At 33.8% G+C, this 16,637-nt stretch overlaps 1 protein-coding gene across 7 annotated transcripts in view; it reads right to left on the reverse strand.

Moving 5' to 3' along the window:
* LOC102166428 (uncharacterized) overlaps nt 1-16,637 on the reverse strand; it is a 531,894-nt gene that overhangs the window by 192,352 nt on the left and 322,905 nt on the right. For 2 of the 7 annotated variants that reach the window (XR_002345579.2, XR_014814720.1), the window contains exons 3-7: nt 10,465-10,718; nt 8,844-8,913; nt 3,870-3,965; nt 2,876-3,001; nt 2,694-2,765 (exon numbers count right to left, since the gene is read on the reverse strand). The exons of 1 other annotated variant lie outside the window; for it this stretch is intronic. Coding sequence is in view for 1 of the 6 variants with exons in the window: in XM_084975226.1 (XP_084831352.1) it covers nt 8,844-8,913; nt 10,465-10,486 (92 nt within the window). In the remaining 5 variants the exon portion in view is untranslated. The remainder of the gene's footprint in view (nt 1-2,693; nt 2,766-2,875; nt 3,002-3,869; nt 3,966-8,843; nt 8,914-10,464; nt 10,719-16,637) is intronic. 4 more of the 7 variants (XR_014814706.1, XR_002345578.2, XR_014814721.1 and 1 more) reach the window with 3 other exon arrangements.

The raw sequence follows: 16,637 nt of genomic DNA on the forward strand, positions 1-16,637 counted from the left end.
CTAGCTTGGTTCAAGACCCTTTATTTCAGTGGTCTCCATTAACCCATATAAAATCTGATTTCTATCTCTATTCCCTGGAGCCCAGGGCTTCATGGAGATGCTTGAGGGGCCACTTGAAGAAGGAAGACAAGGCCAGCAGAGCAGCTCCAGATACATATATTTACATAACAAAATTTCACATAAGATGCCTTTTCGATAAAAACCTTTTTTTGAGAACACACCTTAAAATAGTCCTATAAGACTGTTATATATATTTTTTGTTTAATTTATTTTAATCTAAGGTAAAAGACAAATACAATCATCTCCCTAAGATAACTACCATTAACAATTTATTGTATACCCTTCCATTTTTTAAAAAGATGTGCACATATTAAGGTAAGTTTTATTTTCTACATTTAACAGCTGAAGAAATTTATTCTCACCCAGAGTAACATAGATGAGCTGGGATCATAACACAGGTCTGTCTCCTATGTTCCTATCAGGGAAAATAGATGGTTACCTCTTATTCCCCTATACAAAGACCATATAAATTAGTCCCTTTGTCTATGAAACAAATGTTACAACTAATGATGGCATTCACATCTGCCTACTCTTTCACTTTTGTCTGAGTCAATTGTCCCCCAGAGGAGGAAGCGCCACACTAAATTCCAGAACATATAATACATACTCAGGGGAAGAAAGCAGACCAGATAGACAGTTTACATCCCGGCCCAATGGGTTGATATAGCTCTTAAATATTATCTCCTCCTTAGGTCAGGCTTTTATCATTAAGCATTAATGCCACTTAAAAGGGATAAAAATTGTTATAAACTTTGAAAGATTTTAAGAGCAAATAAATGCTAGCTTATCAATTTCACAGTCAAAGAATATTAAAATTAGATTAAAAATATATAATTAACCTAATACATTTTGAATTTGGACTAATTGTTTGAAATTCAAAAGGACCCCAGGATATTTTTCACTTGAAACACAGAAATAAAAAATTCATACTCAACAGGCAGAGTTTGCCCTCAAGGTTGAAAACATTAATCATCATGCATCTAACTGTTAACTGTAAAAAAAATCATTTTTCTTCTGATTTAAAGGGAATTATTTAGTAAGTGTTTTTAACTTCTCAGGTTTCTCAAGCAAAGGCAATAACACAAGGTCAGGTTCCAGGCTCCTCTGCCTCTGCATGTCTCCCTTCTCTACAAAAAGCTGCCTTTGATATACGAAGAAGCTCCCGGCCCAGAGAAGAATACACAAAGTACAGGAAGAAATGAGAGTCTGCTAGGAATGTAATTGAGATTTAGTTACTCAATTCAGGAAATGACTGGAATTGAACAGTCTTTCAAAGAAGGTACATATTAACCCCAAATAAACATGAAGTTGAGGTGAAAGATAAATCAGTAAGGATGAGTCTTCACAGAACTTCCAAGTTTCTGAGAATCTTTTCACAGTTTTCAAAAGATCATCAAGCTGGAAGAAGCCACTTTAAAGAAAAAGTTGACTTTCCATAAAAGAGGCAGGTATCTTTCACATCAGGAAGGAAATAGAATAAATCAAAAATACTTAATAGCCTATTTGTACTGCTTTTTCATGGTGCCAAACCACTGTAACTACCCAACTTGCCTATAACATTAGGCTTGGGCTCTTCGGTATTGAAATTGCCTCTGGGAAGATCCAAGATAGCTCACTTTCCTGATGTAAAACTATATTCCACAAATAAGGTTAGAATAAGATTCAAAAGGATTCATAATCTCTGACTTTGGGGTTGATATTTGGCTCAGCAGAGACAAGGGAATTTTAGTGGGGTTTTTGGTTTGTTTTAACTTTTGGTTCTAGACAACATTTTTGCCCTACAGTGCTGTGGATGACATCCTTTCTCTGTATAGGTATTAATCTTAGAAAAATATTAATTGTCTAAAAAGTTTTTCTTTAAAATGCAATGTAAAAGTTAAATAAAAGTGCTTGATTATATGTCAGAGCAAGTTTTTTTAAATGATTCTCTCCTTTCTTTCTCTTCCTAGGTATTTGTAACCATGGAGTTGGCTAGAAAATCTAAGGAATCTTAGAAAATAAGAGCTGAAAGTCACTGAGATACACCCTCTAATCCATTCTTCTATAACAATCCTAGAATGTGACTATAAAAAACTTAATGTAGGGCCTCTTTATACATAATTATTATAAGGGAAATACTCCATATTAGTAATGATAATTTTTATACAACATTAACCAGGTCTCTGGAGGTGGCTGTCTTCTGAAATTAATCCTTATCATATCTTTGACTAGTAAAAGAGATCAGTATTATATTCTTAACTCCATAATGGATGATCAGAGAGTATAGCAACATGTTCACATTCTAGTCAAATTCAGAATTTTCACTTAAGAAATGTGGCTAGTTCAGATACTAATTTTCAACTTAATTTTAATATTCTTTATTTCATACATTTTTAAAAAATGAAATATATTGAATAATTTTTAAATTATGTGCTATGTCCTAACATGCTAGGGACATGTACTGTTTTACACATACTGATAATATTACTCCTCTCATAATTAAAGAAAATGCTAAATTATATTAGAGATTAGTAAAAATGCAAGTATATTTTCTTCCCATTGAAGTTTGTGGGCTCCCTAAATTACATTCATGGACATAGATTAAGACAGACCTTTAAAGGTGATCATAGCCTCTGTCATTTCTCTTTCCATACCTACTTAGATTCCTTTACTAATCCCATGCACACTAGCTTCAAGTGTGTTTTCATTGCAGTCAGTCTCTGCATCTGCAAATGAAGAACAGGAAGTATGGGGATTTATGTCACCTTGGGAACATCTCTTAAATAATGACTGAGAAGTACAGGGGTCAAAATACTCAAGCCTCTTTTGCCCCAACCTGGAATTCTCCTGAGGTGTGACCAATATGATCTTCGGAGCTCCTCTGCATGATGAAGCCAAAGTCACAATTCTTGGATCTTGCATCCTTTCTTTTCTCACCCCCTATCTGTGTTTCCCAGGAACACTTCTCAATAAAAAACATTTATAAGTATCTGTGTCAGAATTTCTGCTTCTGAACCCGAGGGAAGATACGCATTATAGTAAGACTTAGATCAACAAGATATAAAATATTGACATATATGCTCCAGTTTATTTTGTGTAAGTAATCAATAATTTCCATAAAATTTAATCAAAATTCTAACCAATAAACTATTCAAACTTATAAAAGAAAGATTTAGAACAAATGTAAGGAGAGTACTTCCACTTTGGATAATAACACACTAGGTAATTCAGATTAATGCCCCCTGAGGAATTCTGGAAGGCTAAATAAAATGCACATCAAAAAATATATGTTTAAGAGAGTTCTTGTTGTGGCCCAGTGGAGATGAATCTGACTAGGAAACATGAGGTGCAGGTTCGATCCCTGGCCTCTCTCAGTGGGTTAAGGATCCAGCGTTGCCATGAACTTTGGTGTAGGTCACAGACACTTATCAGATCTGGCTTTGCTGTGGCTGTGGTGTAGGCTGGCAACTGTAGCTCTGATTAGACTCCTAGCCTGCGAATGTCCATATGCCACGGATATAGCCCTTAAAAAAAAAAAAAAAAGTGTGTGTGTGTTTAAATACATAGGTGAGCTAACAAAGTAGCAACGAATTATTAGTTGAAGATGATTTAGGGGAGAACAGAGACCCGGGAGACAAATGCATTTTGAGGGTTGCTTTTCCAAGCATCTGTTAGTTTAAGAAAGGGAAGCCTCTTAAGTATGAGGGACCAAGATCAGAGTCCAGGGGACTCCAAGGAAAGAGGCTCTATGAACTCCCCCTGCTTTGGGTTAGGATCTAAAAACACTCACTGTACTGTAAGACCAAGTGTAAACTAGAATTAGATTATACCTTAGAATGGCTGTAGGTCAGCTTTAAAAACTCTCAATGCCAGATGTTAGATTAACTTCCCTGAGTGCAAATTCCTACAAAATATTCTCCAGGCATCTGGAAGAAGCAAATAAAGCTTATCTAGGAGAAGATATCATCCTAGGTATCGTACTATTTCTGTAAACAATTTTTCACCTACAAAACAAAAACTAACCGGGGACATTGAGAGACAAAAATACCATTAACTTTAAAAATAGTCAAAACTAAAATAGAAACAGACTTACAGGGGCTCAGTTTAACTCCTGCAGATCTCTTTACATATAGAAGATATTGTTAAATGATCTACAGTTTGAAATATATAGATAAAAGTCTGAGAAAGAGAAGAAAGAGAATGAAGCAAGGTCACCATTTGAAGACATAATGGCTTAAGACTATTCTAAAACTGATGAAAAATACCAAGATGTAGATTAAAGAAACAGTATGAACCCCGCAAAAATAAATAAAGAAAACTATCCTAAGAGATATAATAGCAAAACCACTGACAGATGTAGATTATAGCCTATTTCCCAACAAAAACAATGGAAGCCAGATGATAACGCAACAGTATCTTTAAGAATAGGAAAAAAAAAAAAAAAAGATGCTGTCAACTTAGAGTCCAGTTTTCTTTAAATATTCTTCTAGAATAAAAATTATTTCCCTAGAATAAGAGCTATACAAAGACAGTGCAGACATACTAAGAGAATTTGTCACCTATAGATCCACAATAATTCATACTTTAGGTTTTTCCTCATAAGAGGAGAATCATCTTAGGTGGAAGGCTGGAAACTAAGAGAAAAATGGAAGTCTACAAAACATAAATACTATAGTAAATATTAACAAATATTGACTGTAAAAATAACTAAATTTTCATGTATATGTATATATAGGAGAAGGAGAAGGGGAATGAAACTAAATTATTCAAGAAGATCATAGGAACACTGATTAATAATAATCAAAAGGACAATATATGAATTTATAACTTCTATGCCAACAGAATAAAAGTAAAATTATGAAAAGTAATCACTCCAAAAGAAAATAGCAAGGAGAAAGAAGGAACACAGAGCTAACAGCAAAAATAGAAACCACTTGAAACAATAGTAGATTTAAGCCAAATATATCAATAAATACATCAAATATGAGTGAACCAAATGCTTCAATTAAAGACTGAGATTGTCAGATGATTAAAAAGAATACAAAGTAAACCATCAACAAATAAAAGACAACCTACAGAATGGGAGAAAATATTTGCAAGAGATCCAACTGACAAGTGTTTAATTTCCAAAATATACAAACAGCACATACAACCCAATATCAAAAAAACAAACAGCTGAATCAAAAAATGGGAAGACGACCTAAAGATGCTTTTCAAAAAAAGATGTATATATGGTCAGTGGACACATGAAATATGTCAGCATTGCTAATTATTGGAGAAGTGCAAAACCACAATGAGGTGTTTTTTCACACTGGTCAGAATGGCTATCATCAAAAATCTACATTAATAAATGCTGGTAATGGTGTGGAGAAAAGGGAAGCTTGGTATACTGTTGGTGGGAATGTAAATTGGTACAGCCACTACGGAAAACAGCATGGAGTTTCCTTAAAAAAAATTTTAAAAACCCTAAAAATAGAGCAGCAGCCATATTATCTAGTAATCCCACTTCTGGGTATATATCTGGAAGACAAATCAAAGACTCTAATTTGAAAAGATACACATACCCTATTGTTCATTGTGCTATTTACAACAGCCAAGACAGGGAAACAACCCAAGTGCCCAGCAACAGATAACTGGCCTAAAAGGATGTGATATATATACACACACAATAGAATATTACTCAGCCATAAAAAGAATGAAATCTTGCCATTTGCAACAACATGAATGGACCTAGAGGGACCCTATAATGATGAGAGGTGTAATTCAGCAGAAATTTATAGCAATTATAAATGTGGCCTCAGATAAAATAAAAATTGACAACAAACAGACAAATTGACAAATTGACAATTATAATGAAAGATTTTTCTTTGTAACAGATAAAACATCAGACAAAAATAGAAATTGGGAGTTCCCATGGTAGTGCAGTGGAAACTAATCTCACTAGTAGCCATGAGGTAGTGGGTTCGATCTCTGGCTTTGCTCAGTGGGTTAAGGATTAGTGTTGCTGTGAGCTGTGGTGTAGGTTGCAGACGTGACTCAGATTCTGTGTTGCTATGGCTATGGCTTAGGCCAGCAGCTGTAGCTCTGATACAACCCCTAGTCTGGGAACCTCCATATGCTGTGGGTGCAGCCCTAAAAAGCAAAAAAATAAAAATGAAAATAAATTTTAAATAAATAAATAAAATTAGAAATCTTATAGAAATATTTAACAATATAATCATTAAAAAACATGTTTGAAACATATAAAACATGGCTGTCATTTCAGAATATATATTCCTTTCAGGCAGATGTGAAATTTTCCCAAAAGTGATCCTTTCTTGAGCTATAAATCAATTTTAACAAATTTCAAAAAAATGAAATCATACAGAATATGTGCTCTGATATAAATGAAAATAAACTAGAAATAAGTAAAAAAAATTTAGAAAATTGTATATGTTTGAAATTAAGCAATAGACTTTAACTCGTAAATCAAATTATAAAATAGAAAATATTTTGAACTAAATGATAATGAAACTATGAATTATTAAAACTTATGGAATGCTGCTAAAGTTATCTGTAAGCAGAATTTATAGCTTTAAATGCATATATTACAAAAAAAGAAAAACTAAAACTCAATGAAGTATGCATCCATCGTTTAAATTATAAAGGGGACCGAAATTTAACCCAAAGTGAACAGATAGAAGTACATAAAGAAAAGAAGAAAAATTGCAAATTGAACAAACATACAGTAAGGAATATGAACAAAAATTTTTTTTAAGATTAATAAAATAGATAAACCCTAATAAAACTAATAAAATTAAAAGAATGGTAGGCATAAATAACCAATATTAATATTAAAAAGTGGCTTCTCTATGGATGCTACAGATATTAACAATGTTATGCCAATAAATTTGAAAATTTAGATTAAATATAATATCTAGAAAAAAGCGACCATATTTTAAAAAATTTGAATAGATTACCTGTTCAGCAAAATATACTAATTAGAGGATAAAAAGATAAACCACACAGTCAAATATATGGAACATATGACTAATAAAGTGCTCCTTTACAAAACACTTAAAAAATGAAAATTGGGACAAATCAATAAAGACAGCCACTCACAAAAAGTAAACCAATACATATATGAAAGAGAGTTCAACCCCATTACTAATGAGGGAAGAGGAAATTAAAACCACAATAAGACATCATAAGAATGACTATTATTCTAAAAGATGATGAATAACTAATGATAATAAAATTAGAGAAATTGAGACTCTCTAATAGAAGTGCAGAGTAATTGGCACAGCCACTTTATAAAACAGATGGCCATTATCTTCCAAAATTGAGCATTTATATACCCTATCTCTCAGCAATTCCTCTCATGGATGATGTCAACAAAAATTCAGGCACATGTGTACAGGGAAATACATGAAAGGTTTAAGGTAGCATTTGAAATTGTTCAAAATTGAAAACTACCCAAATATCCATTCATTCAATAAAATATTACACAGCTCCTGCAACATGGAACTTCATAAGGAATCAGATACAGAAGAATGCATACTGTATGATTTGATCTATATAAGTTTAAAAAGTTTAAAAGTTTAAAAAACAAATAAGTTTGCTGTCATGGCTCAGCAGAAAGGAATTTGACTAACATCCATGAGGATGCATTTTCGATCCATGGCCTTGCTCAGTGGGTTAAGGATCCCGTGTTTCTGTGAGCTGTGGTGGTAGAAGATGTGGCTTGGATCTGATGTTGTTGTGGCTCTGGTGTAGGCTGGGGCTACAGCTCCAATCTGACTTCTAACCTGGGAATCTCCATATGCCTTGGGGACAGCCTTAAAAAGCAAAAAAATAAATTAATTAATTAAAAGCAGATAAGTCTTAAAAGCAGATAACAACCACACTTTGACTTTAGGTGATAAAACTAAATGAAAAGAAGGATGGTGGTTACTGTGATGGGAGGCAGGTGGAAGGCAGTGGTTAGAAAGCTGCTGAGATGCTGCAATAGATACTTCTTCACCTGAGAGATGGCCACCTGGGTGTTTCCTGCATGGTAAATCATTAAACTATACACCTTTGCTTCATAAATTTTTCTGTATATATATTATATTTTTAATAAAATCTTATCATTTTAAAAAGTAAAAGAATAAAATTAATACTTACCATTGGAAATGTTAATGTTACATAGCCTTTGTTTTTTTGCTATTGTTTGAATGACCAGATTCTATTTCATAGATAATTTCAGAACATTATAATATTGGACAGCTCACAAACAACTGGTAATTGGCATTTCTGAATATGTCTTTAGAAAATTCCAATACATGCAGCTTCATTTAAATTTTGCTTATTCTCCACACTTGTGGTTGCCAAGGGGGAGGGCGGAGGGAGTGGGATGGACTGGGAGCTTGGGGTTAGTAGATGCAAACTATTAGATTTAGAATGGGTAATAAGGAGGTCCTACTGCATAGGGAATTATATCCAATTTTTGGCATGGACCATGATGGAACATATTATTAGAAACGGAAGTTATAATTTTGTATGACTGGGTCACTTTGCTACACAGCAGAAAATGGCACAACAATGTAAGTCAATTATACAAAAAAAAAAAAAAAAATCAACTAAAAAAAAAGTTTGGCCTGTTCTCTACTAGACTTAGAGTAGGGTTCTTGGGTTATTCAGCTACTCTAAATAATAAGAATTACTATCTGTCATACATGAATTATATATTTTTAAGATGTTAGAATCTATTTTTTTAAATCACTTTATACAAACAATACTGAGCATAATTAAACTATTAGATAATTTGAAAAGCAAAAATTTACCTCATTTGAGTCCCTTTAGGATAATCAAAATGAGTGTCAGTTGTCATTGTACTGTTGATGTACAGAAGGGCTAGGTAAACATAAATTTTAGTTAATGGAACATAAGAGCATTTCTAGTTAGTGTCTCCTTGTCTGGAAAACTGAAGTACCATTTGGACAATATTCAAAGTATATTTTGCCTTGAGTCTCAATGACAAATAATTGCCTTTCCTCTTACCTCTTTCCCCTGACATTACAGTAAGTAATCTGTCCCAAACTTATTAGGGCTCATACATGTGTGCACATGCATGCGCATAGACACACACACATGAGAATGGTTTTGAGTTTACATTCATACAGATTTTTAAAGTATACACCCACTTTCAATCACTCCCAAAGACTCTTCAAGACTTTTTTTTAGAAGGCAGAGGATCAATGCACAGATGATACAAAGATGGTGCTATAAATTCAAAGACAGTGCTACTAAATGTTAAAGGCAATGCAATAACTAGAGACAAAGGTAATAATGTAAATTATTCTAGTGATGACACTGCCTATTAGATCTTTTGGTTGCTAGTTTTATACAAACTCTGAAAGCAGTCTGAAATATCTAATTTCTGTTCATAACTTGAAATGTAAAAGTCTTTTGATGTTTTTCCTCTCACTTGATTTCAAAAGCAAGGGCCTTAAAAATTAATAGTTTAATCCAAGTTTAGCCTAAAATTATGGAACTGTCCTCTCTCCAATATCAGCATACAACCTTCCCAACACACACACACACACACACACAAACACACACACACACACATACACACACACACAGCCTATATCATTGAAAAAAAACAAAAACAAAAAACTACTCCCAATCTAAATTACCATTTTTTTTTTATCATAGCTAAGGTTTACCCAGGACTTTTAGCCGTTTTGTAAAATTTCAGAGACAGTCAAAAGTAATTAAAATAGTTCAAAGACAGGGTGAACTGACTCATAAAGTGCCCTGCCTCAGAGAACAATAGCAAATGGTGTCCTTCTAAGTTCAGAGACTAAGAAAAAGTTTGGGCTAAATCCAGATGATTTAAATTTTTCTCACTGAAAGAAAAGTGAATTTCCTCTACCTGTCCTGTTCTATTCCTATAACTAAGTTTGACAAGGTTCTAATTTAAATACAATAGAAACAAAGAGAGGAAGTTATCTTTAACATTTATGTCTTCAAGGTTGTTTGGAAATCTTTTAGGCAGTTTTCCTTTCGCCAAAGTTCTCTTCCGCTGTTTCTTTAACTGGAAGAGGTTTGTTTGTTTTTTTTTTTTTTTCATTTTATATACTGTACATTTCCAAAGTATATATATGGTTCTGGGCATGGTATTTGCTTTCCTTGGAGATATAAATTGCTTTTGTTCATTTACCTTCTTTGAAATTCATTTCTAGTAGCTGCAGAGCTGCTGCTATGAGTGTTAATAGGCTTCTAACATAGCTGTCATTTCAAGTAATAGGTGCCAAGCTTTCAGCAGCTTATTAACACATTATAACAGCAACCCCTATACTAAACAAACAAATTGCACAGAGGAGGACACAAGCAAATTTAGAGTATATAAATATATATATTCACATGTATACATACATACAGTATATACTTAGGACTCACCAACATGTTTGGTTCCATACATGATTAGCCCAGAATTGGCACTTTGTTTTTTATGAATATTCACAGTGAGAAAGAGTGGATCGGATTTGTATTTGGTCCCAAATGTGAGACGAATACAAACTGGTATAATTACTGAAAGATTTCCATCCTCTCAACCCAGCGATGCTCTCAAGACCGAAAAATTGCAGACTTGTGGTATTTCACATCATGGAACTGTGCTAACGTGATCTTTCAGCGCCACTTCATGGGGGATGCTGCAGAGGAAGAAAAAGTGGAAATAAGCAAAGAAATACACCAACTGGCAGAACTACTGAGAAAGGAAGAGATGCAAATATGAAAATGTGCTTCGAAGAGTCAAAATTTGCATTTGGTTATGAACACTGGACCAACTCTATACCAACACAAATATATTCTTCCAGATGCAGGGGCAGACATATGTATAGATAAATATAAGAGCGTGTATTCACGCATGCTTTATATAAATACGTATAAATATACATACACACACTCATACATATACATATGCATGTATATAGAGATTCACTGTCCTTTACAAGTGTTTGTATATTTAATGGTTTCATAAAAATTTTTAGCAGCTTTCTTGAAGACATATTTCAATAAAGGCTCTAAATTTTACATTGTAGTAAAAACTGACCCTTTTTTTGAGTATAAAAAAATCCCCAAGCAATTTATAATCATCTTGTAATATATTTGGAGGTTGTTAAATATGTTCAATTCAACTTTTAAATCAGCTGGGTCATTTTCTAAAATTTACTAAAATTGTGGTATTAAGGAAGATGACTTGATGGCCTCCAGCTATTTTGCAAGATTTAACATGCACTACTTTTATTGTCACTAATAATGACAGGTGGCATTATTAATTGTTCAATAAATACAAGTGCTGAGCTAGTAACTTTGTATTAGCCCAGATGTTTCTCCTATCTCCAGACAACTTTCAACTCTGGGGAAGTGAGAAAAATTCAAAAACAAAAAAGATTTTAAATTAACTAACAGTCTTTTCAAAACAGTCACTTCCTAATATTATTCTTATTGGATTAAATGCAACTTCACATCATAGTTGGAAGGAAAATTATTATGACCCTTGTAATAAAAGATGATAATTAACTTTAAGGGATTCTGTTACAGAAAATGTCCATATCATACAAGACAAACCCAGGAATGACTATAAGAGCCTCTTAATGTTTACTTGCCATAATGGCACAATTCATAGGAATAATTAGTGACTTTCATCAAAGAACATTTTCTTTTCAAGGAAATAGTAAATGTAGGTAAAGAAGTCCCAGATTTTGAGGTCTATCTCAAGGTTTTCCCAACCACATTCCTTACATTGGTCCCATTTTACCCTGCCTGGTGGTAAACATGTAATACCTACAAGCTTCAATGTGTTCTTGTGGTGTTTAATACTTCAAGTTGTTGTTGTTTTTTTTATATATCCAAAAAGCATTGAAAATTAAAGAATTATTTTTCTTTGATACTCTGGAAACCCTTCTGTGAATTATATCCCTCACTATCTCACCCATTTCTAGACATCTCATTTCATACTACTCACAGCACTATAAAATAAGCTACTTAAAGACCACATCCTAGGAGTTCCCTGGTGGCCCAGCAGGATAAGAATCCAGTGTTCTCACTGCAGAGGCTCTGGTTACTGCAGGGGTGGGGGTTGGATCCCTGGCCAGGAACTTCTGCATGCCACCCACCAATGTGGCCAAAAAATAAACAAAGACTGCATCCTCTAGATGTAAGCTCCATGAAAGAGGTCTTTTATTTGTTTTCGCTTATCTCTGCCAAGTACAGTATCTTGTGAATGATAGCTGTTTTCTAAATGTCGAATAAATGAACAAATTTAATGAATAAATACTAGATCTACTCTATATTTTCTAATCTGTCTTAGCTCTCACTACTCAGTCAAATTCAATTTCATTTTCCCATAAATATCTGTTTCTAGTTCTAACAGATCTAGACCTTAAGTTAGAGCCAGAAAAAAAGAGGAGTGTCTAAAAGTTAGGACCTCATCTTTCTCTAAGAACTTCTCCTGTTTCTTTGCCTGAGTAAATTGATGCCTACAAAAAATAAATATGCAGTAGGGTCAGAGCCAAGGGTCCTTTTGTATGATTTTAGTAAAAACATATTTTTTGTAGAAAAGCATCTGTGATAGACTCCCAAGAGCTTGGTCAAATCACCTCAGAATTTAGTTTCCAATGACAGTTATATGATATATGTGTGAAAATAATGGGCAGTGGTTTCAGATTATGAATGTTATTTTGGTTGACATCCTGAACAACTACCATGATTTTAAAGTAGGAGAGCAAAAGTAAAAAATAAATAAATAAATAAATGAAAAGGGAAGACAATAAAAACAAAATAACAAAAAAACCTACCTGTATCTCTACAGAAATTATTCAAACCAGTCTGGAAAGGCTGAATGCCACATGACCCATAAATATAAACTTGTTTCCAAACAAACTTTGAGGGGAACTTGCTCTGTGTTTCCACCAGAGTAATTTTAATAATGTCCCCTATAAATATATACATGATTGGACACCAAGATTATAACACAATAATAAAGGTTTGTAGGAAAACCTGTTTTCCACCTCAACACTGTTTATGCTATTTTAATAAGTTGAATAAACTTGGGAGACTAAGAAAATGTCACTTTTCCAACTCTGCTAGGAAGGAATCTGACAACTGTGACATAATCACTGAAATCCTGCAATTTGTTAAAATGCTCTTAATAATTTTTTTCCTGACTTTTGCTCAAAGGCTAAAGTGCAAAAGAGAGAAATAGAGAATTAGGCTAATGATGATTAACATTTTGCAGGATGGAAGGTTATAGCATCATTTAATTTCAGAATCAGAATGCTAGAGAGTTGGTACTTTCACAGAATCTCTGATCATACAAGGGAGCAGAAGTTTGAAAAAAGTGCAGAAAAACATAGCCTTTAAAATAATGAACAGCTTTCCCAAGTCTTTCCATACCACAAAAACATGCACATGCCACACATGCATACAATACCCAGGGTCTCATAAATTACTTTAGTGACAAAAGACTGTAACCTGAGTGATAAAGGTCCAGTTCGATGATTATCTTACAGATAATTGAGGGCATAAAATAGTTCAAAATCACCTTTTATTTGTCATTTGTTGACAATTCAGCCAACTCTCCTGTCTGCCATCCTCCATATTTAATGGGTCCCTATCCAAGTATTGTAACAAACATGTTTGTATGGGAAGGATGTCTTCATATTGCTATGCTCTTGCATATCCTTTACCTCCTTATATTGTTCATCAGTCTACCTTCTGCTCTTTTTTCCTGTGACAACTTTGAAATGGTACCCATAGCAACACCTCTGAGAAGAAGGTGAAAGTGAAGATGCTGCAGTCATCCCGGGTACACAGTGCTGGCATTCCAGTCATTAATGCAGCGGCTTCTGCCTACTCAGATCTCCCTCGCTCCCCTCTGGTCTTGTTTCCCTCCAGAGCAGCCACAGAGCTCACTCACGGAGATCCAGAGACTTGCTGTTAATGATTTGTCACTTGTTTAGAATACCTCAGGATGGCAGCTCTGTATAAACTGTCCTCAGTGGCACTGCCAGGTTGCATTAGGAAACAATTACCTAGTTTATGACTGGTAAAGTAGGCACCAGAATTTCCAATTAAACTCGCATGTTTCCAAAGAAGCCTGGATGCTGGTATATTTGAGGAGAGGAAGAAACACCACCATTAGTGATAGTTCTACTCACTACTGCCAGATAGACTCAGTGCTCTCTAGATTAATAAACTAGGAGTCATAGAATATAGAGAATGATTTTATGTGAATTCAGTCATTGCCATTTATTAGATTCTCAACCTTTGTCAGGATGTGGATAGAATGAAACAATGCATATGCTTACCAAAATCCTTTTATAGCAGAGAAGAAAGAAAGAAAGAAAGAAAGAAAGAAAGAAAGAAAGAAAGAAAGAAAGAAAGAAAGAAAGAAAAAGAAAAATGTTACCATGCAGCTTTATTACTTTAGTCACTACCCTCTTTCTCCGTGGGTTTCTTCACACCCATGTGTGTGAGCACTGGAATTGGAGAAAAAAGAAAGCAGTGACTACAGAGTTACTTATTTCTTTTACATTTTGTATAAATGCTAGAATGTATAGATTTTTATCAAAATGAAGTGTACTTTATTGTCAAAAGCATCAATCATTGAATGTTTAACATTAAACATAAATATAAACGCATAAATTGACTAATTTAAAATATTTCATTGAATAGATCTTGTCTCAAATATACCATATGGATTTGAAAACATATGAATTTGAGACAGAATAGGATTTTCTTCATAGGTAAGAAAGGTCAAATGTTACTGAACTTCAACTACAAAAAGTTAGAGTCTGGAGTTTCCAAATAATAGCTTTTATAACACCAAATAATAATAATAATAGTCAACAATTTAAAATCTTATTAAAAATTCTAGAAAAAGAATACACAGATATTTACTAAAAGTTCTAGATACACAAATACCACATACTCCTATATTCCCATTCTGCCTTCTCCAAAAAGAGGAAGAAAACTAACCATTTATCAGTAGCAGCATGAAAGGAGATTTATCATTTAAAATTTTTCATTGCAGATGGTTTTCATTTTAAAAGGCAGAGAAGCGATTTTTTTGAAATAATTTTTTTCGCTAATGCAATTGAGCCAGACGTCTCTCGTAAATCTTGTTGCTCTAGTAGACAATACTCAGTTCTCTAAACTTTATATGCAATAGCCAGCTTTTTTTAAAAGACGCCTGTCTCCCAGGCATGAAAATGAAAGCCACTTGAAAGGTGGCATCAGATCCAAAATACGCCACCCAGGCCACTCCCCTTTTCCTTAGCTCAAGGTTCTAGGTTCTTTATGCCCAAACAAAGCTATGGTTTTTCAATAAGATTTTTAAAGTCTCCTTTCTTTTTCTTCTCCTCCTTCTTATTTTGTAAATAGGGGGAAATATATGAGTCTGGCCATCAACATAGCTTTGAGTCAAATAGCGAACAGTACCCAATGATTCACTGAGTTTTTTGAGTCAGGAGGCCAAGATAAAAAGCAATTCATAAGGGGGAAAGCAGCGAGGATATCTTCCTTTTTAATTAAAAGAAAAAAAGAATCATTTAATACTGGATTTGAATTTCTTGCATGATGTCACCTCCTTTAAGGAAGAAGGATTTAAACACCAGTGGTATATAGCACTGGATACTCCCATTGAGCAAATGATATGATGGTACTGTGCTGACTAGATTCATTGTTATTCATATAGTACATTTGCTGTCAGTTTCTGAGGGCACAGCATGTCTAGAATTAAAATGCTCATTAAAATATCATCAATCAAAAAAAATACCATCATTCTTCTTTACATGAAAAGTTTATGTAAAGATTATATATATCATAGATAGTTGGATAGAGAGAGAGAGAGATAGGTAGATAGGGTGTAAAGTATCTTCCTCTAATAGGATATTATTTCCAATTTTCCTGGGAAAAAAAAGTTGCTCTTTCAGATACTGAGTTTGGATCTCTTGAGACCATTTTTGTCCAAGATTCAAAGATATCAGGGACTGAATAAAATATAACCACTGGTTGGCATGCATTTTATAAGCTCTAAATGGGCAGATCCAAAGATGAACTCTACCTAAAATTTTACTAAATCAAGATTCATATGTTCAATTATTTCAAAGAGATATTTGAATATTTGCAACCCCAAATCAATAAATGTCTATGGAAAAGTCTTCCTTTTAGAATCACCAAAAGTGGGTGAACTGTGGCCAAGTTCTCTTGGCCAAGAGTGATAGAACGAGTCCTAGATCTTCAGTCCCCTGATACCCAGTTCAGTGCACCTCCTGCTATATCCTATGACTTCATGCAGAGATGAGTGGATACTGAACATATTAGAAATGCAGAAAATGATCTTTAGTCAACTATCTTTAAATTCACTCCAAGGAGCATTTGTCTTGACATTTCTTTGCTGTAGTACAGAATATACTTCTGCCATCTCATACCCTTTTACACATATATGGCTGTCTACTATTAAAATATGAAAAATAGTCTGATAATTCCATTTTTGAAGCCTCTATTTCCCTATAGCACAAAATTATAACATTTATTTGAAAGAAGTTTTTCTTAAACATCTGGAA

Source organism: Sus scrofa, chromosome 1 (genome assembly GCF_054392235.1).
Source record: "Sus scrofa isolate SSC_HxYL_T2T_F1_AM1 chromosome 1, Sscrofa_HxYL_maternal_Yorkshire_Landrace_v2.0, whole genome shotgun sequence".
Classification (NCBI taxonomy): domain Eukaryota; kingdom Metazoa; phylum Chordata; class Mammalia; order Artiodactyla; family Suidae; genus Sus; species Sus scrofa.